The sequence below is a fragment of the Callorhinchus milii genome, unplaced genomic scaffold (assembly GCF_018977255.1).
Source record: "Callorhinchus milii isolate IMCB2004 unplaced genomic scaffold, IMCB_Cmil_1.0 Scaffold2, whole genome shotgun sequence".
Lineage (NCBI taxonomy): Eukaryota > Metazoa > Chordata > Chondrichthyes > Chimaeriformes > Callorhinchidae > Callorhinchus > Callorhinchus milii.
In genome coordinates, this window is record NW_024704743.1 from 67,014,412 (window position 1) to 67,039,986 (window position 25,575).

The 25,575-nt window shown below is 40.6% G+C and overlaps 1 protein-coding gene across 8 annotated transcripts in view; it reads left to right on the forward strand.

Moving 5' to 3' along the window:
• The first annotated feature begins 312 nt into the window (after positions 1–312).
• The window catches only part of ezh2 (enhancer of zeste 2 polycomb repressive complex 2 subunit), a 36,020-nt gene continuing 10,757 nt past the window's right edge, over positions 313–25,575 (forward strand). For 3 of the 8 annotated variants that reach the window (XR_006084832.1, XR_006084831.1, XM_042331735.1), the window contains exons 1-11: positions 1,015–1,263; positions 6,812–6,993; positions 8,787–8,915; positions 10,790–10,909; positions 12,020–12,140; positions 14,070–14,258; positions 15,566–15,668; positions 16,807–16,970; positions 17,437–17,528; positions 18,438–18,678; positions 23,071–23,237. Coding sequence is in view for 6 of the 8 variants with exons in the window: in XM_042331735.1 (XP_042187669.1) it covers positions 6,877–6,993; positions 8,787–8,915; positions 10,790–10,909; positions 12,020–12,140; positions 14,070–14,258; positions 15,566–15,668; positions 16,807–16,970; positions 17,437–17,528; positions 18,438–18,678; positions 23,071–23,237 (1,443 nt within the window). In the remaining 2 variants the exon portion in view is untranslated. Of the gene's footprint in view, positions 390–1,014; positions 1,264–1,666; positions 1,730–5,269; positions 5,325–6,811; positions 6,994–8,786; positions 8,916–10,789; positions 10,910–12,019; positions 12,141–14,069; positions 14,259–15,565; positions 15,669–16,806; positions 16,971–17,436; positions 17,529–18,437; positions 18,679–23,070; positions 23,238–25,575 lie in introns of those variants that run through there. The other 5 variants (XM_007906319.2, XM_007906318.2, XM_042331736.1 and 2 more) reach the window with 5 other exon arrangements.

A 25,575-nucleotide genomic window follows, 5' to 3' on the forward strand; every position in this document is an offset into this window, starting at 1 on the left:
CAGCCATTGGCGGCGACGGCCAGCCAATGGGAGCGGCTGTCGCTGCGGCGGGTGGGGAGGCCTCAGTAAGGTTTGATTGGATTGGACCGCTGTCTTTTCGCGCCCGATCCCTGGAAGCCGGGCGGGCGGCGAGTGGGAGACAAAAGAGAGACACGGAGCGAGCGAGGCCGCCAGACAGTCAGTCTCTCACGGACGGCTGTGCGTGCGCCCGGCCCAACCGGCTCCTCGCGCAGCCTCACCGCAGACCCGGTCTCGCTCGGCTCGGCTCGTTTTTAAATTTTTAAAAATATATCTATATTTTTTTAAAAAAAAACTCGCACAAAAGTTTCGGCTCCAACTTGTCCCGGCGGCGGCGGCGGCGGCGACACGGTCTCACTCCTCGTCGGCAGGTAACAAAGCAGCCTCTCCTCCCTTTCTCTCTCCCCCCACACCCCCCCCCCCTCTCTCTCTCCCCTCCCCACCCACCCACCCCCGGGGCTTGAAAATACCCACAAACCCAGGCCCCGCCATCCAGGCTGTGACTTGCTAAGCGGTCGGCGGCTCCATTCCAGCCCCGTCAGGGCGGCTTCTCTCTCTCTCTCTCTCCACGTGGGAGCGACCTCAGAGTGCCCGCCCCTCCCCCCCCAACCCCCCCCTCTCAGTGGAGAGCGGCCCCTCTCTCTCGGGCGGCCTCTCCCTCCCTCCCGCCCGCGCCGCCCCAGCCCAGCCCAGGCTGGCGGCAGTTTGACGTTTCCCTCCCCCCCCCACCAACGGCTCGAGGCGGCGGCGCGCGGGCAGCCGACAGCCCGTGAGTCACAATGGGAATCGCGAGCCACAGGCAGACGTCACGCTGGGTGAGGGGGGGGGGGGGGGAGGGAGGGAGGGAGGGGGAGTGAGCGTCCACACCGCCGGGGGTGGGGGAGAGACATGTCACCATCCGACTCCTCACTGCCGTCAGGGAGAGAGACGGGTTTCTCTCCCCCTCCCCCCAACACCCACCCCGGGCCTCGCTGTCTCCCCCCCCACCTCTGTAGTGGGCAGCAAGAGAGACGGACCTCTCTGGTCTGACTGACTCTCTGCCTCCGTCTCTGCTGTCCTGGGGGGGGAGGCGGCGGCGGGCGGAGAGCGGAGAGCGCTGTGTGCTGACCCGCACGTCCGAGGCGAGTCCCGGGGGCTGGGATCCAGTCTCGTCTGATCGACGACCTTTTTTTTATATTGATATTTTGTGTGGCCTGCGACCTGCATCCGAGCACAGAGGAGTGACACACAAAAAAAAGTTTGAAGGTGAATCTACTCAGAAAAAAGGGGGGAGGATTCCTGTAAAATCCGTCATTGATTTAAGTTTCCCATTGATTCACTCCCCACCGGGATCTCTCTCTGTCTCTGTCTCTCTCTCTCTCTCCCCCTCTCCGCCGGTTATTTATTTGACAGCGGTTTGAATCTCGCGACGCGGACCGCGTTCGTTTTTTTTTAAAAAAAAACGGTTGGCTTTTTCTTTCTTTTTTGGGGGGGGTTTAAAAAAAATTTTTATTTTATTTTTAAAAAAACACTCAATAACGAAGTCGTAAAAATGACGAAGTTGGGGGGAGAGAGAGAGAGAGAGAGAAAAAAAAAGAGCCGCTCTTCTGGAAAGGCTGAGGGGGAAAATCCGGGCGAACAGGGCCGGATGTGATGTGATGTGATGTGAGGGTGTGGGGGGCAGCGAGTGAGTGAGTGAGTGAGTGGCGGCGGTGGGGACTGTTGTTGCGCTGTGAGTATGTACGGCACTTGTTGGTGACCCGCACGACGGGCACCGATCGGTGTAAGAGGGTCGGGTGCCGATCTCCGGGGGGGGGGGGGAGTCCAGGAGCAACTTCTCCATCGGGAGGGGAGGGGGGGGGGGGGGGCGCGAGAGTGCGGAGCGCACTGCCAGAAACTGCTGATCCAGCAGAAACCACCCACATACCTCGGAGGAAGCTTTGTTGCTTACCTGATGGAAGGGAATAGGTGGCTATGTTGTGGGCTGGAGGGGTGTGAATACCAGCGCCAGTCCTGGGTCCCCGAGTGGTGTGAATTGCTGTCCGCACAGTGTCGTAGCACAGGAATTCACGCCACTTGCTTCTGTGCCATCACCTTGTGCGTACATCAACTCGTGCCCCAGTCACCTCTCGATGCTCCGATCACCCTGCACCGCATTTCGCTACCTGCCTCCTTCACCCAGTTGGCTTGGGTCTCTCTGCACGTTCCTCGACCCCACTGCCAGTGGCCATGCTTTCAACCGCTACGCCTGAACCTCTGGAATTACATGCCTCAATCCCCCTTGCCTCCTCTTTGACCGTCCCTTTTCCCCCTGTCTTGTATATAATTCTATATATTTACAAAACGCAAAATACTGCAGATGCTGGAAATCTGAAACAAAAACAGAAGTCGCTGGGAACACTCGGCAGGTCAGGCAGCATCTATGGAGAAAGGAAGGCGTGTCATCCCTCAGGTCCACGACCCTTTGTCAGAACGTACATCACTGCCGTTGACTCACTTTCCTTTCTCCGTAGATGCTGCCTGACCTGCTGAGCGTTCCCAGCGACTTCTGATTCTATATTTTTACTTTATTTGTAACTCAGTGGTTAATTGTACTTGGATTAAAATATTGTAAAAAAAGTGGTATAAGTGGATATTTTTCACTCATGTTTGTCTTACATATCATGTGTGCTTAGAAAAGTTGGTGTAAAGTGATGTATATCTATATTAGTAATCCTTGCATTTGATATAGTGCTTTTTTATGTCTTCGAGACTTCTCAAAGTGTTTCACCGAACATACTATACTGTAAGGTGAATTGACTGTATATACTGTGGGCGAAATGTGGCAGCCAATTGCACACAGCAGTGTCTCACAAACAGTCGTGGATTGAGTGACCAGTTCTTAAAATAAATTTATTAAGGGTTTATTACCCTGGAAAAGTGATCCCTCAATCGATTAACAACTGTGTTCCGACTTCTGCAAGGTAAACAGGTGTGTGGAGTAGGGAAACTTGCCTAACATTTTGCCCTTCCCGGTAAACAAAAACCTGGGTCCTCTCGCTTGCGAGGATAGTGCTCTAACCAATACTCTACAAGACTCCACATATCTATTAACCTGAATAAAATGGAATTGGTGTTAAAGTTATAATTACTACTGATTTGGTTTAAAATGTAATTTGTAATGTCCAGTTACAGAAGCACAGTCAAAATTGTAAGTCTTCAATCTAAAAAGTTGAGTCTAATTCCTGATTTGAGTTAGCTGATGTCAACTGGGGCCTACTATAGCAACCTCAGTATGCTTAACTAGGAAAATGGAAATATGAAATTAATGATCTTTAATTCTGGAATTAAAACAAGTTTGCCTTTTATTAGCATGAACAGATGTCCTGCTGCCTCTTCAATCATTTTTTTTTCTTACAGGGAAAGGACCTTTCTTCCCTTTCTCCCAACAGAATGCACCAAGACCTAATTTATTTAAATTATCTTTTATTTTTGAAAATTGATTTTATTCTTTATGACATATTTTGCAATTATTTATTCAATTCCTTAGTTTTGTATAGCCCAAGGAATGACTAAAATAGATTCTTGTGGAATGGGAACACAATATTTATTTAAATCTATTCACTCCTTGTTGACGCACGGCTTTGACTTCTTAACAGAATAACCGCACTGAACTTTGGAATCTTCACTGATTGGGAAGATGCAGAGATGATTTAAAAGGCTCTTTGGTATTGAGCTGAAATGGAAAAGCATGATGAATCATAATGCATGATTTGCTTCAAGGGCATCGTACTACTATTTAATAGGAAAGTAATCCTGCTTAAAGGAAAGTTATATTTCACATTTCACTTAATTTCTAATCTATTTCACAAATTGGGAAGATTTATTCAGTCAGTTCATAAAACAGATATATAATACCAATTGCCTTTTTGCAAACCATTTTAGTAATCCAGGTGATGCACAGAATATTTACTTCAGTTTGATTAAAAAATGAAGTACATGTTGGAAATGAGAATCCATTGATTGATCAAAATTGTAATTCCATGATTATTGGAGAGATTTGTTTTTGTCAAACCTGTATGAAGTTACTTTGCTGCTAAGGGGTTAATTATTTTTAGTTTGTACCCATTCATAGATCTCTCACAAATAATGTGTGTACAGTTCTAATCACAACTGAAAGTCCAGTTGGTAATTGACTTGTATTTAGTCAGACCATTATATATATATATATATAGTAAAATATTAATGTTAAGAGAATTTTTTCAATCATCTTTCAACTTCCAATGATGTCTCAAATGACCTTGTATAGACATCCCCACTTGTCGGTATCGAATATCTAGATCACTGATGTAGAACAGTGGACAAAAAGTGGCCAAATGCCAATTTGCCGCTGAAACTCTTGCCCCTTTGTTACCTCCTGAGTTGATTTCTCAAATGCACTCCTAGTTCCACCATTCCACTCCTCCAGCAAATCCAAAACTTGGGTACCGTGTCCTCAAACTCCCCATGCACATCACCTCAGTCCTTGCTCGGCTCCATTGATTCAGTGGATGAATATCAGCACCCTCGCCTATCAATCCCTGCATGTCTACCATTTCTCTATTTTATAATATTCTCCTTCCCTTCTCTTCTGCTCACCTCCTCCACTCAGCAAATTCAACCTTGCTCCGCGTCACCAGGTGACCGAGCATTCGGCAACTAATTCCAGCCTTCGGAACTCTCAGTCCTTCTCTGTCTTTAAATCCAGCCTAAAAATCTACCTTTTTGGCTGCACCTATGGGCATCTATGCTCATCCTCCTCCCTTGGCATCCAACATTCTTGAACTGTGAAGTTTGCCAAGACGCTATCTTATATAAAAGGCACAAGTTGTTCTGGAAAAATCATGAACGGACTTAAAAAAAAGAGAAACCTCATTCATTCTTTTAGTCATAATACCTAATGCAGTTTAACGTTTGATGTATCCCTCAGTTGTAGCAGGCGGCTGACATGAAATTTGCAGAGATGGCTAACATGAAAGTGCATTTTTGCAGAAATACAGCTAATGAGATAAATGAAGATGTAGACTTCTAGTGATGGCTGTTGGGGAGTATTTTCTGATTGTGAGTTGATTGATGGTTGAGGTAGCAATTGGAGTGTATCGATCAGCCTCAATATTATTACATTAGGGATAAGAAATCAGCTAGAAAATGCTACTGATTGTTTCCAGTAATTGCTACTGCAAGGTATTCGCAAACATGTTTCAGATTTCTATGAATGTATCATTTTTAAAAAAATCTTTGCCTTTAATTTCAGGATTGTAGTAGCACTTTGAAGAATATGGTACAAGTCATTTTCAATAGATATTTGTGTAAGTTGCAAATGTAGATATTTTGTTTTCTTGTTTTCTGATGATCAGGTAGAAGATCTGTCGAAGCTTATTGTTGTTTTACCCAACTACATAGAATGTAATCCTTATGTCTATGTGCTTTTCATATGACCGTACCAGCACAAAAAATGGTCAAGTTATTTGTGTTCATAGCTACTGACTGAAATAAAAATGCTTGGCTGGTACGAATCTGGAAGTTTAATATCTGTAGCAAAAAAGCATCCATGTACGATGCCTCAGTTTCACTGTGTATTGACACTGCTAAAATAACTTCTGTAGCCACAAATTGAAAATTAAGATTTCTCTCAAAACGGTTGTATGTATACAGCCTTTAGGGCATAAACTTTTCTTCCAATGCTTGCCATTGCTTACACTGAGTCAAGCTTTCGGCTAAGGCGAGCCTCCTGCTACTTGGCCATCTTAACCCTGGATTGATTTTCAGGGTTATTGAGCTGAGTGGAAAGAATTCTTGCATCCAGTGACTCGTCTGCCATCCCCGCTGACAAGTCAGGGTGGCATGATGTATAATCACAATGCCTTGTATTAGTGCAGATCCACTTGAACCAGACTACCAAGGTTGTCATAGAGGAGTGACTCAATTTTAATTTTGCATTGCCAGGCACGTCAACTCAGCCCCAAGAGACTCGGCTTTACCTCCTGTGGAGGAGGAATCACTACGTGATTCATTGCCACATCTAACCATAGTAAAGTTTGATGATGTGGGTGGGAAAGAGAAAAGAATCATTGCCTTTGCTGTTCTTTCATCCACTTAAATGACCGCACATGAATGGAATAATTATGAACTTTTCACTTTTTTAACATATACATCAGTTTTCCACTTGGCATTATTTTCTTAACTGGAATACCTTAATATGGTTGATGTATACGCTTACATCTGGCAGGTAAATGTTATAACATTTGGATCTAACATGCTACGGTAGAACATTGTTCTAATGTGCTTCGTTATAACATGAGTTGGGCTATAGGATGAATGTGGACTCCATTCACCACATCAGATGGTTCCACTGATGTCACTTAAGTTTGCGGTGAATGTTATCCCAGCTCTGTTATAAAGCAGGTTATAATTTTGTGGATTTAGAAAGATGATCAACATTTTTTCATAGGATTATTTATGTTGAAATTTCCCCTTCTAGATTGATTAGGTTGGGGGTAATTCAGCCCCCATCCACCCACGTTGCTTACTCTACTGTTCAACAATCTCTTCCTTTAACATTTGTAAAATTGGCATCTTGGTCATATTTAGGGGTCATGTGTAGGTGTCATTCTTCCTATGTGTATGCATTATAATGTCTGCAAGATCAGTATGATATAGGTTAAGATAATAATTTTTTGTATTTAACTTGTATTTTCAAGAAAATGGTGGAGTTTCAGTTATTCTGCTGTAGTACCTATTTTAAGAATTTATGCAACACAGTTCTCGATTGTGATGATTGTTTCTTTTAATGCAGAACCTCATCTTGGAGGGAAACTCAACTTGTTTCGGCACTTAAGAAAAACGTGTTACCAGGAAAACATGGGATTTACTGGTAGAAAATCTACTAAAGGACCGGTTTGTTGGCGGAAGCGGGTTAAGTCTGAATATATGCGCCTTCGACAGCTGAAGCGTTTTAGACGAGCAGATGAAGTGAAGGTAAGATGCTAGAGGGTTTTATGATTATTTGTTTAAATAGCACTTCAATGCCACTTGGGCTTCGTTGGGTTTGTTGGCAGAAGGTTTAAGTCTGAATATAAGTGCCTTTGACAGCTGAAGAGGTTTAGAGCTACTGGTGAAGGTAAAATGCTAGATGTAGAAGTGTCATTAGCATTAGCATAATCATAGAACGATTTGCTTTTTCAGAACAATAGAGGAAGGTGCTCTTTCCTTCAAATTTGTAATCAAATCAGATCTTTGCTTGTTGTTGGCTCGGGAACAGGAGGGCTGATCAGTAAAGACGGTATGCTTTCATAACATTAGGCAGCTAGTGGCTGGACAGCTGGTACTCGTGTACTCTGCAGCTTGTGTCCTCTCCCACACCAGGCTCCGTGACTGTCATCCCTACCCTTGCCCGGCTCCACTGGCTCCCCATCCCCCAGAGGTTGTAGTTCAAATTCCTCGTTCTCGCCTTCAAGGCCCTTCACAGTCTTGCTCCTTCCTACCTCTGTGACCTGCTAACCCCATATAAACCTGTCCACTCCCTTCGCTCATCAGGCTGTGGACTGCACCACGTCCCCTGCCAGGCCTGGCCCCATTAGCAGTCGGGCCTTCAGCTTCTCTGCCCCCAGCCTTTGGAACTGCATCCCACATTCCCTTCGCCTCACTCTCCATCGCCTTCTTCAAGACATGTCTCAATACACTCCTCTTCGACCGTGCCTTCGGCTGCCCTCCACCTTCCCTGATCCCAACCCCCCCCCGTATTTGGGTCAAAATTTCTGACAAATCCCAGTGCCTTGGGACGTCCTCCTGACATGAAAGACGCTATACAAATGTAATTTGGTATTGTATTTTAATGTGGTTTTCAAATCTATCGTGAGTTAAAGAGCCATATTGTCAAAACTAGATTTTTGTAGCAAAAGCTGTCCTGTGAGAAACAGAAGCTGGAATCTATTAGAATAATATTTTTTAAAGCTATGGTATTATGATACTTGACCTTATTTATAGATGAACATTGTTTGGTTCAAATCTTATTGTTAATAAAATCACAGTTCAAATGCTTGAGCCTCAGCAGGTGTTATATTGTTTCCAGCATAAAATTTCAAATCCACAGAAATGAACTACAGTTGGAAGCCATTCTGCCGATTATTTTGTATTGGCGTCTGCGCACCTATCCCAATTCCCTGCTTTCTCCATACCCTCTATAACTCTTCCTATTCATGTGCTTGTCTAATTTTAAATGCCACAATAAACTGCTTTAATAGCCAGATATCTATATAGATTTACATAGATTGTACAGCATGGAAATGGCCTTTCTGCCCCACTAGTCAGTGTTTATACTCCACATAAGTCTCACTCCCTTCCATATCCTGCTATTCCCTCTCCCTCATCTGTACATCTAGTTTAATTTTAAATGCATTTATACCATCTGATTCAACCACTGTTTCGGGAAGTGAGATTCACCTAAGGTTTCTTTTAGAATTCCTAGTCTATATAATGATATATAGATATCTAAAAAGGAGTAATTTATAGGGTTTTGGGGGAAAGATCGATAACTCTTTCAAAGACCCAACTCAGAGACATTGGACAGATTTCTGTGTTTGTGGCTCTGGCAAACCAATCTGCACCTTGACAACCCTCCTCCTTTTCTCATTTTCCTATATTTTTGATGCTTTTTTCCACCTTTTTATTAATAGAAAAACCTTTCCCCCAGTTTTCTGTTCTCTTGTCTTTGTACATAAGCAATCGGGAGTGGTTAGAACAAATAATTTTTAAAGTTTGTATCTTTCTAGAGTAGGTTTAGTGCAAATCGGCAAAAGATCAAGGAGAAAACTGAAATTTTGAACCAGGATTGGAAGCAGCATCGGATACAGCCTGTTCACATCATGACCTCAGTGAGCACAATGCGGGGTACCAGAGAGGTATAGTATATTATGCATATGTAAGTGTGTTAACCTCTTTAAAAGTGCTCTACTAATAGTTTCCATACAGCATTTATTCATTGCTTCCATTTTAATCAATACACAACATAAGACAACTGAGATTTTTAATCTAAAATTCAGTCATGTAAATGCTGCATGATCTTTCGCGGGAAAAATGTATGCAACAAGCAAAGCTTTGTAAAAAGCTTGATGGAAACTATAGGTTTCCTCCCTACTGCCAAATTAAGCTGTTAATGTTATACAGAAGAAGACCATTTTTTTCATATGAATATTATGCAGCCTCATGGCTTTGTTTTTTAAAAGCCATAGGAGGTTTAGTGATTCATTAGCTGCAGAGGCTTCTGTGCGTCTTTCCAATTTTTGTCAACTTTGATTGCTCTGGGATAAGATTAATATTGTAAGATTGAGCCTCTTTCAAAAATAATAGAAATATATAGCTAGTGAGTAATGTTTGTCAAATGTTTGTTTTCATCAATGTTTGTAATGTATCATCATTTAATAAATATAATAATCCTTGCATTTAATATAACACCTTATCATGTCTTTGAGACGTCTCAAAGCACTTCACAGAATGTACTGTAAAGTGAATGGACTGTATATTTTGTGGGTGAAACAGCCAATTGTGCACAGCAGTGTCTTATAAACATTCATTGATTGAGTGACCAAATTACTATTTTTTAAATTACTTTTGAAGCGATTATTGCCCCACCCAGAAAGTGATCCTTGTTCAAAAGCAGCATCCAGTCTCTGTAAACATTTTTGAACTTGCACATCTGAAACTTAACTGAACCTAATAAGAGTTAAGTAGTATCTCTGAATATTGCATATCTGCCAAGTCATTCACACACGTGTAAGTAAATCATCATTGGATGTGGCGAAATGGTAGAGAATGGTTCGGAAGATAAGATACCATGGCAGTTCATGGGTTTAATAAAGCTGAATTTTTTAAGCATTATGCCTAGCACTGGAACATAAGTTTAACTTCAATGTACACACTTTTTAGACTTGTACAGTTTTGGGGTAATTTAAATAGTTGAGGATGAATATTTGCCATACAAAAAATAAAATTTAAAGTAGTGTTAAAATTAAAAAAAGCTAATGTAGCTAAAATTAAAGTTTAAAATTTAGGTTTAGGGAACAAATGGGATTACGTTTTTTTTGTGTGTATAAATATTAGCTTTAATGCTTCTGTGGAAAAGTACTTCTATTATCATGACTGAGCATTTTTAGCTTTCTGTATTGCAGGAGAGAGCCAATGATCCACGCTAAACTGGAACTGACTTCCCTGTGAATAAGCAAATTGTGCAGCTGATACAAAATGCTAATTTTCTACAATTCTAATTCTTTTAAAAAATCATCAGTAAATATAGTGTCACTGTCACTGATTGTGCCAATGCTTCTCTCTCACTCTTTCTATTCATTCTGACTTGAAAGCCAGAGTGTAAAAACAAAAAAGATCTGCATAAAGAATTATCTTGGCATTGCAGGCAACAAAGCTGGTGTGCACAAGCAGGAAGTTGTATAAAAGCGAGTCATACACATGGGTGAGAGTTGCTCAGGATGCAATGTAGTTGGCCCCAAGCAAACCTGCACCTGACATAATTTCTTTTTTGCTTGTATCGCATCCAATTCTTAATTTTTCTGGCCCAGGGATGAACACTTGGTTGCTACTGGCATTCTTGAGGTTTATTTAATACGTTCTGAAGCTTCACACTTGTGGTATATAACTTAATCTGCACTCCTGGATATGCTATAATTATAATTCTATTCTTAATATCCAGTGTGGTGGGGTTTGATTGAAGTAATCAATCATCGGAGTAGTCTGATCCTTTTTTTAACAAATGTCATTGCAGTGTACAGTGGAGAGTGGATTCCCTGAATTTTCAAAGCAAATCATCCCCCTGAAGACACTGAATGCAGTTGCCTCAATTCCAGTTATGTATTCCTGGTCTCCACTTCAGCAGAATTTCATGGTATGTGGTGTAGGCATGCACAAAATTATTTTGTTCTGACTTCAAAAAGGGTATTCAACATCTGGGAAAAAGTTGCATTAGATTGACCACTTAAATCACATCTTGATATTGAGGGAAGTTGTTTGTTTAAATTCTTGTTGTCTTATTTAAGAATTTAGTGTTCAAACATTGATGGTTTAAGTGCCTGGGAGAATTTTTATCTGGAAATATTATGCAAAGTTGTACATAGAATATATGAACCACAAAATGTTTACTTAAATCTAAGTAAGTTGTACTATTTTGTAAAACAGATTTCTTTGCCTATTCTATCCTGTTGTGATTTGAAGCATACTCCTTGAGTGTAACCTGCATCCAGGTATCAAATTCTGTTCTGGATAATATAAACAAACCCAAAGTTTCCAGTATATTTATTTTGATGTGCGTCAGCCTCTTAAATCAGAAGAATGTGGGTTCATGTCCTACTTTGAAACTAGGATGACACTCCATACAGTGATGGGAAGGGGATGGGGTGCTATTGTATTGGAGGTGGTGTCCTTCAGATGAATAATTGTACATAATAATCCTTGGATTTGATATAACACCTTATGTTTCTCCTGTTGTGATTTGTATAGTGCCTTATACATCCTCCCGACGTGAAAGGCGCTATACAAATGTAATCTTGTTGTTGTTGAGGATATCAAAAAGTGCTTCACAGGATATACTATAAAGTGGAGTGACTGTATTTTGTGGGCGAAGTGTAAACTATAGTTCCATCTGCTTGTTCGGGTGGAGGTTAAAGGTCCAGTGGCACTGTTTGACAAAGAGAAGGGTATTTCTCCTAATGTTCTGGTCTACAATTCTCCCCCCATTCATTTGGTCATTTATTTCATGGCTGTTTGTGGGACATTGCTGTTTGACAATTGGTTGCCACATTTACCTACAAAGTACATGTCATTACACTTTACATTGGTGTTTTCGGCGTTCTCCTTGCATAAAAGGCGCTATACAAGTGTAATTTGTTGTTTGCATTGCCTCCCAAGAAGCACATTGAGAGGTTCTCTCAATGTTGCTAATTTTGATCAACCACAACTAATGTTAACCAGATAATTTTTCTTATAATTAATTGTTAAGGTTGAAGATGAGACTGTTCTCCATAACATTCCTTATATGGGTGATGAAATCTTGGATCAAGATGGGACTTTCATTGAGGAACTTATTAAAAATTACGATGGAAAGGTGCATGGAGACCGAGGTGAGATTATATCTGCTGTTCTACATCTCAAATGCAAAAGTGGCATTGGTGTCTTAAAGGATAATAATAATCCTTGCATTTGATGTAGCGCCTTATCACGTCTTTGAAACGACACAAAGCACTTCACAGAATATACTGTAAAATGAATTGACTATTTTTCATCTGGAAGGATGGCTTAAACGTTAAACTACTTAACAGCTGCTACACTTCCAGTATTTAAATGTTGTATTAAACAAACTTCTATAAGATCTATTTGAACAATTTACTTCCCATTCCCAATTTCTCCCATTTAAAAGGGTCTCTTTTTTCATCATACAGAATTAAGGGCCATTTGTAGTTTAGCACACAAATAGCACAACTTGTAAGACAATGTTTATGTTTCCCCATAATTGTACTATGAGGTTGCAATGTTGAATTAGTTCATCCTATTTACTAATACTCACATTTTGGTAAAGTTCCGCCTCCCCTGCCCTCCTCACTTTCAAATCATGTCTATAAAGACCTTTTTGATTGTGCTTACTGTCACCTCCCTCTCCCCCAGGTTTGGGGTCAGACTCCGGAACTGTCAAGCGCTCCGGGACACTATCCCGCGTGAAGGGCGCTATAAAATGCAAGTTGTTTTATGTTGCGAAGACGTCTCTTGAAAAGAAGTGTAACCATTTTATATGCATGGTGGCAATTTAGATATCTGTTTTAGTATGTCAAAATACAATGTCTTCAGTTAAACTAATTTCTAACCAAAGTAGGAAATCAAGATTCTGACATGTATTTGTTTAGATTCTGTACTAGTGAGAAGTTATAAGGGATGTTTACTGTTTTGCTCATTTTGCATGGTTCTGAATTCCTTGATTTTTATTCTATAGTATAATTTATATGAGGAAGATTGTTAGATTATCTGTTGAGGTTCTTAATCCAACTGGAGCTAGTTCACCCAAACTACAAAGCTTTTTCCTTTCCTTCTGGTGAATGCTCAATAACTGATATCTCTCTATATATCTCTCGCGCACACACACCTCAATTCTTTAATTGTTTATCAGTTTGAGATTTAATGCAGTGGTAAAAACTATAGTGTCTACTTGGCTCATTTGGTAGCATTCTCGCTTCTGAATTAGAAGATTCTGGATTTGAACCCTACATTGGGACTTTATGAGTTTATAATCTAGGGTGACACTCCATTTGAGAGCTGGGAGAGCACTTTCTTGTTGAAGGTACCATCATTCAAAAGAGACTTTGTCGGCCTATTCAGTTGGACATAAAATTATATAATAATCCTTGCATTTGATATCTTCTCGACATCTCAAAGCGCTTCACAGAATATGTTGTAAAGTGAATTGATTGTATATTTGTGAGTGAGACGCAGCAGCCAATTGCGCACAGCAGTGTCCCACAAACAGTCGTGGATTGAAAATAGCCAATTTATTATTGTTTTGGAGGGATTATTATTAGACATGTGGAGTAAGGAAACTTGCCCCAGGTTTCGCTCTGCCTGGAATTGAGCCCAGGTGTCTCGCTTGCAAAGCGAGTGCTCTAACCCCTGAGCTACAGGACTCCACAAGAACCCATGGTATTATTAAAACAAGAAGTTTGTCGTAGTGTCCTGGCCAGTAATCCCCCAGAGAGAAATAAAGTTTGTTCACTTCATGGCTGAGGGACATGACTGTTATGTTGGCTTATACTTTACACGTTAAAGAACACTCTGAAGCTCTTTCAGACTTTTTCACATGATACGATACAGTGTTAATGAAAGGAATATCAAATTTAATCAATCATTTGGAGCTGTAAATGTTGCGGTTTGCAGTGTTGAAGTAAATAGCCAGTGAGAAAATCAACCAAAAAGTGGCACCAAGATCGGGTCATTTAAAAATCTAAAGGTTACTTCAAGTCTGCTATAAATGGAATGATCATTGCATAATCATTTGAATATTGCAGAATGCGGCTTTATCAATGATGAGATCTTTGTAGAGCTGGTTAATGCTCTGACTCAGTACAGTGATAATGATGAAGAGGATGAAGATGATGATGAAGATCAGGAGAATAAATCTGAGAAGACTGATGGGAGTGACATCAAAGAAGAAAGCAATGAAGCAAGAAAAGACTATCAGGATATCAGTATGGATGGTGAGGAGCTTTGTATGTTTTGGTGTTCCTGACTTTTTAGTATGGTGGCAATTAAACAATGAAACCATTGCCTTTCTAATAATGGCAGCTAACCAAATTTTACACTGCTTCATTACCTTAGAGATTCGATAATGTAAAGTGAATTCACAATAAATGTTAGCAAACAATCAAAAGGTATGTTAAACCTATTGCCCTTAGGTTATGAGGTAAATAAAATTTTCATCAAACAGAATCATGGATGTGGCAGGATGGCTCTCTGGACAATTTAACTTGTCACTGCAAATATTACATTGTGCACATTTGTACGCTGAACATACTTATGTGTTTTGGAGGTCCATTTAGAAGTTCTGACTAAGAATAAATATTGTGCATTGCTACTGGCATCCATTATTTTCCTGCAGTGTTTAGTCCAGCAACAGAGAATTGATTCTTGGGTCGTTCCTTGGTGGAGCAAAGTGCTGTATAAATTTAACCTTTTGTAACCTAAAGAAGTACTCTCATGGAAACTAGCTGCTTTGTCGGGCTTCCACTTTTATCCTTCATCAGCTTTTGGAAATATTTTAAGTTTCTGTTTAGCAGAGACACATTCCTACTTCCTCTGACCTTTCAGAGTATGTTAAAATATTTGAGGAATGTAGTTTCATATTTGTTGTTTTGGCTGTTCTTGGGGTAAGAAGCCTCTCCTTGGAGCTGAGGTGGCTCCAAAGTGATGTATAGTAGTAGAATTTTATTTTTTGGAACCTATTCAATTCATGAAGACCTGGAAAGATAATAGTTATAACAATCCTTGCATTTGATATAGTGCCTTATCATAGAGTATACTATAAAGTGAACAGACTGCATATTTTGTGGGCGAAATTCCACTTCCACAAAGTGGAAGATATTTAAGATAGGATTTTAGTCCGTCTAGAGAATTTAACTGGCCTAAAGCAGTTAAAAGCTGGCCAGCTAGTGCTCTCGATTGCAAGTGATGCAGTTTCAGCTGGTTGATTTGTATTGGTGCACACAGTAGGAACTCTACTGGTGCACAAGGTACGGCTCTAGCCAACCTGCACCTAATACATTCTGGAATACCACTCGGAGAGACTGCACATTCTTATTCACACATGGGGAAATTTGCATGTGCCAAATATTACAATTTTTTTTAACATATTCAATGTTTGTGTATAAATGTGTTTTGATCATTATTCTGATGTTAACTGACTTTGTTGGTTTGGTTGTGACAATTTCTGTATTTCTATTACCAATTAGATGATGCACTCTTAACTCTATTGTGTTTATTTACAATTATTGCTCTTTGGCTATAGGTAAAGAGAGTGAAGAAGGGAAAAAAATGCCCTGTGACAAGATCTTTGAAGCAATTTCATCTATGTTCCCAGATAAAGGTACACCAGAGGAGCTGAAAGAAAAGTAAGTTAAATCTCCATGTAATTAAAGATTTCCTTTTTTGTGCAAGATTGGAGACTACTTGAAATTGAAATAAATAAACTGATATTTAATTGAGCTGATCAGTAAACAAAATGGTGGGGAATGGAAGTTGGTTTGCAATCTTATCTTTAAAAAAATCATCACTTGACTGTAAATTATTTGTGAAACTCTGAGATATTGCAACATTTTAGAAATGCAAGATCTATATCAAGCTTCCATCTAATGCCTCCTTTGCATTTAAATGTGCTCTTGATTTTGTGTGGTCATCTTTAGAATTGATACTTTGAAATCAAATCATGTGTACTCACGATTATTGGTTTTGGCCAGAAAAGTCTTAAGAATTTGTTTTCGATAGTGCTGTTCAACTACAGTATCATGATCAAATGCTTCACTGACTTTATCCCAGAAGCAAAAAAAATTACAATCATCTGTTTTCCCTGCACAAATTAAAACATGAATGCTAAATTGGCTTTTGTGTAACGAGTAGACAGAACAAAATTCTCCTAAGTCTTCTCAATTGCTTCTGTTCTATGAAATTTATATCTGGTGCTTGTATGGAGGGATATTAAACAATTGGTTAATTACAAAGGCCAATCTAGTTTTGAATGCCATATGGACTGACTTCAATGGGACACGTTCTGGGCTAATAGAAAAGTGCGGCTGCACTTTTACCGCGGAACCGCTATAAATGTAGTTTCTGGCCCGTGGACCTCCCTGCTGTTTACCTGATGTCACTGTGGAGCGGCTCCGCATGCACATGCGCAGTGCGGCGCAAGCGGCAAATGGGCTTCACTTGGAGGCCCGCTGTTGTAATTGTCTAATTGTGTTTATGTGTCTGTGTAGGGTTGTCTGTCTCTCCGTTTGTGAGTATCGGTGTGTAGGTCTGTATCTCCCTCTGTGATTGTGGGTGTTCCTGTGTATGTTTGTTTCAGTGCTCTAGGATGCCACCTGGGGTGGAGGAAGTAATATTAGTTCATATTTTGTCTTCTTTCTGGGAGATTCCATTATATAGTGTGGAAAAAATTGTGGTTTGGTGTTCTGATTTCTCAAGAGTTATGCTTCCACTGGAAGAATAAGTACACACAGAGAAAGAATCTAACCTTTTCAAAACCTATTTAAGGTATAAAGAGCTGACAGAACAACAACTTCCCGGAGCACTTCCTCCAGAATGCACACCAAACATTGATGGACCAAATGCTAAATCTGTTCAAAGAGAACAAAGCTTGCATTCTTTCCACACGCTCTTCTGCAGACGTTGCTTCAAATATGATTGTTTCTTACATCGTGAGTATAATTGTCGTGTTGAAAATTATTGCTTATGTGGTATTTTTAACTTTACTAAGTGTTTGAAATACTCAAAATAGTTGAGGAGATGCCAGTCATGTTTCTTGTATAGTCATTTTACTCTTATTGTTATGAATAACCAGGATACAAAAATTAAACTGTTTAAAGAGTAAATAAGATACTGATCTTCTCGTACTCTAGTCCTGCTCGTCTAACTTGGACTTGCTTCATTAAAGAAACTGAGCAATATCATTCAAATTTACTTTTCATCTTTCAGTGCAGGCAGTTATCCATTGTCTGCCTTTTATTGAAACAAACTAAAAAATTTACAAGTTTTTGTCCAAATTACTGAGAGGGTTTAGAGCAAAGAATGGATTAAACATAGAATGAAGATTGTTTGAAGTAGCTCTAATCCAGAAAAATCATATGGAACTTGTGCTAATTTCATTTTGTCCTTTTGGCACAGCTTTCCATGCTACTCCAAATACATACAAACGTAAGAATCCGGAGACCAGAGCAGAAACAGAACACTGTGGATCAGATTGCTGTTTATATCTGGTAGGAGATTTTGCCATCTGACTCCGCTTGGTACTGAAGGGGATTTCAATACAGTAGGGAAAAAAAGAGTTAACTTCAAAATTTGCAATTCTACTGGTGTGTTTAAATAATGTTTCTGTGGATTAGATCACTTGTCTATGATTTGAATTTATTCCAGGCATAAATTGGTAGTCTACTGTCACTTAAGGGTCAGTGGAATTAAATTGTGCATTCTTAATTTCATTTCCAGTGAATTGATGAGCACCAAAAATTATCTGATTTGATACCAATACAAAATGCATAATTGGTATGAAAAATGTTCCATTGTATGCCTTTGGAGAGTACATTCCGCTTCTCAGCAGGTTCAGTAGTAAAGACAAAATTGGTAACTTCCATGAGGCTGAAAAGGTACAAAAGTGAATTTGTTTTTTGAGATTTGAGTGTGTGAATGTGAGAGTTTTATAATTGTACAAAAAATTATTTCCATTCCAAAAATAGGCATTCCATGTGATTGCAGATTGATTTATTTTTCTTGATAATTCCTATTAATTACCTGTTTTAGTTATCATTGACAATGTACTGTGCTGTTTTAAATTAAATCTCAATTGTGACAATAGCTTTTCTTTTTAAAAAATTATAGATGACCAAGAACTATTTTGTTAAATTTTTCAGCTTAATCAGCCTGGCTGCCAGGTTTCCGCCTTTCGGTGGTTTGCAAGAATGACTTAGGAAGATACTTATTCCCCTGCCTTCTTTAGGGCAAGTCTGGTCAATACCAAAGTAAGCTTGTGTTCTAATATTCCATAGTGTATCTTTATGTAAGGTTGTATAGGCCTAGTTTAGTTTTGAGTGGACAGGAATCCACAGCTGCCTTGATCTACACATCTCAAAAAAGCAGCTTTAGACTCTTGTACGGTAACACTTTTTTAGGATGGAGCAAAGGACTTTGCTGTTGCCTTGACAGCTGAGCGAATAAAAACACCACCAAAGCGCCCAGGAGGCCGAAGAAGAGGTCGTCACCCGAACAGCACAAGTCGACCCAGTACACCAACAATAAACCTATCTGAGGCTAAAGATACAGATAGTGACAGAGAGGCTGGGACAGATACTGGAGGGGAGATAAATGACAAAGATGAAGAGGACAAGAAGGATGATACCACCAGCTCATCTGGTAAGGGAAACTGAAAATTATTTTAGAAAGTTGTGTTTGTAATAAAGCTAAGAACTGGTTCTAATGTGACTTGTTTGGCAATGGAAATCAGAATCAAGACTACCCTCTATGGTGGTCTTGGTAGTCCATTTCTTGAGCCAAGTGAGTCTGCAGCAGTCCAGGGCACTGCTGATGACAGCACAGCCAGGCTGCCTCATCGGCAGTACCTGGAAGGGCAAATCCAATTACTGGGGGCAGGGATTCTTCCTACTCCTTTCAAATGAAAGCCCTAATCAGTAGTGTGTTCTAGCTGGACAAGCAGTGGGAAAGCTTGCCAGACAATCTTTTCAATGACCAGCTATTTGTTTGTAGGTGGTTAGACTCCAGCAGTACCCCAACACACATTCTGGTGTCCCCAGACCTTGACTCTTAATAACTTGCACCTAATCCTGGAATTATGTAAGTAGGATGCATCCCTCCAGGGAGAGAGTGCATTCCATTCCAAAAAAACATCTCTGGAATTTCCATGTGTAGGTGGGATGGGTCCATGGAACTCAGTTTGGATCATAAGCGTGGTGATGGTTTTCTGCATGTATTAGACACCCAACTGACCAAAGAAAGCCTTCCCTGTACATCATGCTTAATTTCCTTTGAGTGCACACTGTGCAGTTGCTGAGAGAATTTAATATTGTGTGCCTGCATACAGAAAATTATGATACCATAATATAGTATTTATTACCATTGCTTAGATTCAACAACAACAACTTGCAATTATATAGCCCGATGACGAGCCAGAGGGAGGAGTAAAGTGAGACGAGGCAGGTCTTCAGGGCAACCTGAAAAGAGGGAGAGGGGAAAGAGGGAGCAAGGCGAAGGGATTAAGGGAGGGAGTTCCATAGCTTCGGGGCGTATTGGTTGAAGGCACTGCTGCTGATGGTAGAGTGGAGGATTCACTGCTTTGCGTATCTTCTTGCTACTTTATCTTTATTTTTCCCTCATTTAATTGTGTTTTGTATTTGCTAAAATGTGTAATTTGTATTCTTGGAGAAAATACACAATTTTTGTGCTATTTGCATAAATCTTTGTAAAATTTGAAACTTTTTGTTTAAAAATCTGATAAATTTGGACTTGATTCATTAATGGTGACATGACCCCTTAGAGTTAAGTCAATTGGCAAAAAACTCAATTCTAAACTGCAAAATTAAGTCCGGAGAGCAATAATTTTTTTAAGCAGATTTATTTTTAATTTTTTAAGATTGAAAATGAAGCAGAAGGGAGGATGTAAAGAAAGTTTCAAATTTGAGGTTCTTGAGTTCTCCATCAAATGCCTCCTTGGCATTTTAAAGCTCTGGCTTATGTATTTCCTCCCCTTCCTTTTTTTTCCTCCAATGGAAATCAGATTTGTTATGAGGCTCCTCATTAATTAGAGTTCTAATTCCCACAATTGTGTTCATTTTTCTATGATGCGACCACCACTCCCTCAAAAGCTGGGAATCTCAAATTGCATACTGTAAATGTGCTTTACTATAATAATAATCCTGCATTTGGTATACAACAACAAAATTACATTTGGATAGTGCCTTTCATGTCGGGAGGACATCCCAAGGCACTAGATATAGCGCTTTATCACGTTGTTGAGACTTCTCAAAGCGCTTCAGAATATATTGTAAAGTGAATTGACTGTATATTTTGTGGGCGAAACGCAGCAGCCAATTGCGCACAGCAGTGTCCCACAAACAGTCGTGGATTGAGTGACCAAATAATTTTTTAATTTTTATTTACTTTTTGGAGAGATTCTTCCCACCGGAAAAGTGATCCGCCAATTGACTAACAGCCGGGTTCCTACTTACTGCTAGGCAAACAGACTAATACTAGTGAACTAGACTAGAATATTATCCTTGCATTTAATATAACTTCAAGTCAAGAGGACATATCAAAGCGCTTCATAAGATTTCATTGTAAAGTATAGTGAATGTGCATTTTGTAGGCTAATTAATAATTTATTGGAATAATTTATTTTGACTTGTAATCCTATGCCCTTAAAATGTAATTTATTAGGTTTTTAATAACTGCGTTTTCTTGACTGGAGCTTTCATTGACTTGTATAAATAAAACATCTCAGTATAGTGTCATTCCTACATTATTACTTACAATAATTACTTTGCCTCAGTATTCACCAGGGTGACGGATCAGGTGGACATGACAATATAATAAATACATTTGAGATAGAAGCGGGAGATATTATCGAAAAACTAACGGAACTCAGAGGATTAAAAACCCTGGTCCAGATGGATTGCATCCGCGTATATTAAAAGAATCGAGGGAAGAGATCGCAGAGGCATTATTACACATATAATAACTCATAAGAAAAGGGAATAGTGCCAGAGGACTGGAGGATAGCTAATGTTATACCTATATTTAAAAAGAGATAGAACAAGCCCAGGGAACTATAGACCTGTCAGCTTAACATCGGTGGTAGGAAAGATAATGGAATCCTTACTGAAGGAGGTAATCGAAAAACATCTAGAATCGGAAAACAAAGAATAGTCGGCACGGATTTCAAAAAGGAAGGTCATGCTTGACCAACCTCAATGAATTCTTTGAAGGGGTAACAGAAAGAGCAGACAAGGGTAATGTGGAAGATGTAATATATTTAGATTCCGAAAAAGCATTTGATAAGTTACCAATCGACTAATGCATGTGGAGTAGGGGCAAAATAGCATAATGGAAAGCAAGCTGGCTGCAAAAGAGAAAACAGGGTAGCAATTCAGCCTGGCAGGCGTTGGGCAGTGGTGTTCCACAAGGATCGGTATTGGGACCACTGTTGTTCACAATATACATTAATGATTTGGACTCGGAAATCACCAGTACAATTCTAAAATTTGCAGATGACACCAAATTGGGGGGAGTAGTTAATACAGAGGAGGACTGCAACAAATTACAGCAAAACATTAATAAACTTGCTGAATGAGCATTTAAATGGCAAATGCATTTCAATGTAGAAACATGTGAGGTGGTAGATTTTGGTAGAAAGAATGAAAAAGTCACATTCATCCTGGAAAATAAAAACCTAAATGGGGTAGAGGAGCAAAGGGACCTAGGGGTACATATACACATTGACATGGGGTCAATTTCCACACGTATGACACCCAACTGTACCTCTTTGCCTCCACTCTGGACTCCAGAACCACTGCTGTGCTGAGAGGAGTGCTAACTTTCTTCAGTTGAACATCAACAAGACCGAGGCTCTCCTGATTGGCTCCTGTCGGCGTCTCCTCACCTCAGGCGCTGACAGCATTACCATCCAGGGATGCACACTCCACCTCACTAAGCCAGTCCAGAACCTTGGGGTCTTGTTTTACAATCAACTATTCTTTCAACCCCACATCCGTGCCATGACCCGCTCTGCCTTCTCCCACCTCTGCAACATCGCCCGGCTCTGACACTGTCTCACACTGCAGGCCGCTGATACCCTCATACATGCATTCATAACATCCAGACTCGACTACACAAGTTCCCTGCTTGTCGTCCTCCCTCTAGGCTGCAGATCATCCAGAACTCTGCAGCTTGTGTCCTCTCCCACACCAGGCTCCGCAAACCCCATCACCCCCATCCTTGCCCAACTACTAGCTTCCCATGACACAGGATACAGTTCAAGATCCTGGTCCTCATCTTCAGAGCCCTCCATGGCCTTGATCCCCCCCTACCTCTGTGACCTTCTAACCCCCTACCAACCTACCTGTTCCCTCTGCTCAGCAGGCTTTGGCCTGCTTTATGTCCAAAACACCTCCATTGGTGGGTGGGCTTTCTGCCACTGTCCCCCAGCCTCTGGAACACTATCGCGCAGTCCCGCCATCTCGCCCCCTCCCGTGCCTCCTTCAAGATCTGTCTCAAGACCCTCCTCTTTGACTGTATCTTCGGTCACCATCCCTCCCCTCCTGCTCTGCACCCTCCCTGAACCCGACTCCCAGCTTGGGTCCGAAACACTGATTGTCCAGTGCTTTGGGATGACCTCCCAATGTGCAAAGCGCTATACAAATGTAATTTTGTTGTTGTTGTTTTACAAATCTTGGTCTTTACATTGATTTATCTGCTGGTTACTCTGTTCTTCCGAGCTTATTTTTCAATAATTCTGCACTTTTTGGTGATATTTTCATTTGATTTAAAGCCGAACAACACAAAGATACTTACTATTTTTTCCATAAAATGGAGTAGGTTTGTCTTAAGTTATGTGCCTTTCATTCCCACAGATGACTCACTGCCCCATATGTTTCAGCCAAGCACTAAATGTGAATGTATGGAAATAACGACTAAAATTGATTTGTTTTTCCCCCTATTGATTCATTCCTGTTGTAAATATTTCTAATCCACTGTGCTTGTGTTATTAACTATGGCCATTTTTTTTCCATTTAGAGGCAAACTCCAGATGTCAAACCCCTGTTAAGATGAAACTGACTGCAGATCTCTCTGATGTGGAGTGGAGTGGAGCTGAAGCCTCACTCTTTAGAGTTCTACATGGCACTTACTACAATAACTTCTGTGCCATTGCCAAGTTGTTAGGAACCAAAACATGTAGACAGGTAAAAGCAGAGCACGTGAATATTGATTAGTTAATGGTAACTTTAATACAATAAATTTACATAGTACCTTACACATCAGGAGGACATCCCAAAGTGAATGATGAGTGGTTTTCTACTTTTATCATAATTCAATATCTATTGTGACATGGTTTTCCCACAAATGCAACTTGTCCTGGCCAACAATCCCCCAAATAAAATTGATCATTCTTTTTTGGCTCTCTGTGGATGATTGCTGTGCACAGTTGAGCTGCCACATCTGCCTACAAATAGTCACTTCACAATAAATCCTGTGACCGCCTTAGGTCTCCTGATGTGAAAGGCGCTATAGAAATGTAATTTGTTGAATCACTTTAAGATATTCTCCCATTGTGAGAGGTGCTATACCAAATGCAAGGATTTTAGGATTATTTTTCTATAACAGGGTATATAGTGTCATTGCTGATGGTAGGCCGTTAGCAGAAGGGACTGACACGGCAAAAAGGGCCATTCCTTCCTCTCTAGTTTTGGATTCCGTGGGAATAGAATGGAGGATCAGGTAGGGTCGACCACCAGTGTTTTATAACATATCCCAGATTAGTAAATATCTAAACTATAGTAGTTGTCTGACTGGGCACAACAGATGGCAAGTAAGCCCCAGGTGGCATGATGCGCACTTATACATTTGGCATTGACGATCAAGATTTTCTTCCTGCTGTTGCACACCATCTGGGATTTGAGGGAATGCAAATTTTGGTGTTTAAATGCTACATTTGCATTAGTTCTGTAAGCTTTACACCACATTGGAAACTTTGATGCCAAATACCTATTATAAACTTTCTATTTGGTATGACTATTTGTTAATGTGTGTGTGTTGAGAGGAAGAATGGAACTGATCAAAAACTGCAATATACTATTTTATATACTGTGTGTGTATGGTTTCTGCAAATGTTAATACATGGTACCACGAAGGATCCAGGAACAGAAAAATTAAATGCATTTCGTATTTATCCTACTACTGTGTGCAATTGGCTGCCGCATTTCGTCCACAAATGTAGTCAATTCACTTTACAGTATATTCTGTGAAGCGCTTTGAGACGTCTAGAAGATGTGAAAGATGCTATATCAAAATGCAAGTGTTATTACCGTTGGCATGACCATTACAGAATCCAGCAAAGTATGTTAAATCACCTGGGTGTGGAGCTCAAAACTATCTCACAGCCTGTTCTTGTTTTATTACTATATAAACTATACAATTAGAATGATGCAGTCATTGCTATTGTTTACTACTCCAAATATACCACTCATTGGCTGGGGGGTTTATTTTCAACATACTGGATGTGGGGGCTGAGTAATGACAGTTATGATGTGAAAAGAGTTGGTTTAAAAATGTAGCCCTCACTTTGCTTTAATTGATTACTTAATATTTGTGAACAATTAATGCTCCACACTGAGTAAGTTAACAACAATTTGCATTTAAATAGTGCCCTTCACATCTTGGAGGGAAGAATGAGTGATAGTAGAGTGATCAAAATATATTTTTTNAGCAGGGTTTAATGACTGATAGAGGGAGCAAAGTGGAGGGATAGAGAGAGATGTTCTGAAGATTGGTGGCAGGGAGTGGCAAGGGACGCGCAGCAAGCCTGTAGGAGCCAAATGGAGGGGATAAGCAGAAGAGTGGGCTTGGTGATTGGGATGTCAGAATGTGAAGGGATTTATCTATAGATGAGGACCTTGAAGTCTATTCATTGGGAGATAGTGGAATCTGATGAGAACTAGGATAGGGGCATGAGGGTGTGGGTGAGAACATGTGTGATATCCGCCAAACGCAGCCGAAACCCTCATCCAAGTGTTCGTCATTTCCCGCCTCGACTACTCAAAAGCCCTCCTCGCCGGTCTCCCCAACTCCACTACTCACAAAATCCAGTTAATCCAAAATTCCGCCACCCGCATAGTCACTCTCAAACTCCGTGCCCCCATCACGCCAGTTCTTGCTAGACTCAATTGTCTCCCTATCACTGAATGGATCGATTTCAGGTTCCTCACACTCGTCTTCAAATACCTTCATGCCCGAGCACCTTCTTACCTCCTCGACCTGCGTACTCCCCAGCCAACTACCTGTTGCTTCCGCTCGACTTGACTCCGGCCTCCTACTTGACCCTCCATTGCACCATTGGAGGCTGCGCTTTCAGCCACTATGTCCCAAAACTGGAATGCTCCCCGAATCCCTCCGCCTTGCCCCCACTTCCCCATCTTCAGGTTGTACGCATGAAGGTGGTTCTCTTCGACTGTGCTCATGGTCACCTCCCCCAGCTCAGTGTCGTGCTCCGCTGTCGTCAAGCACTCTGGGATGCTACTCTGG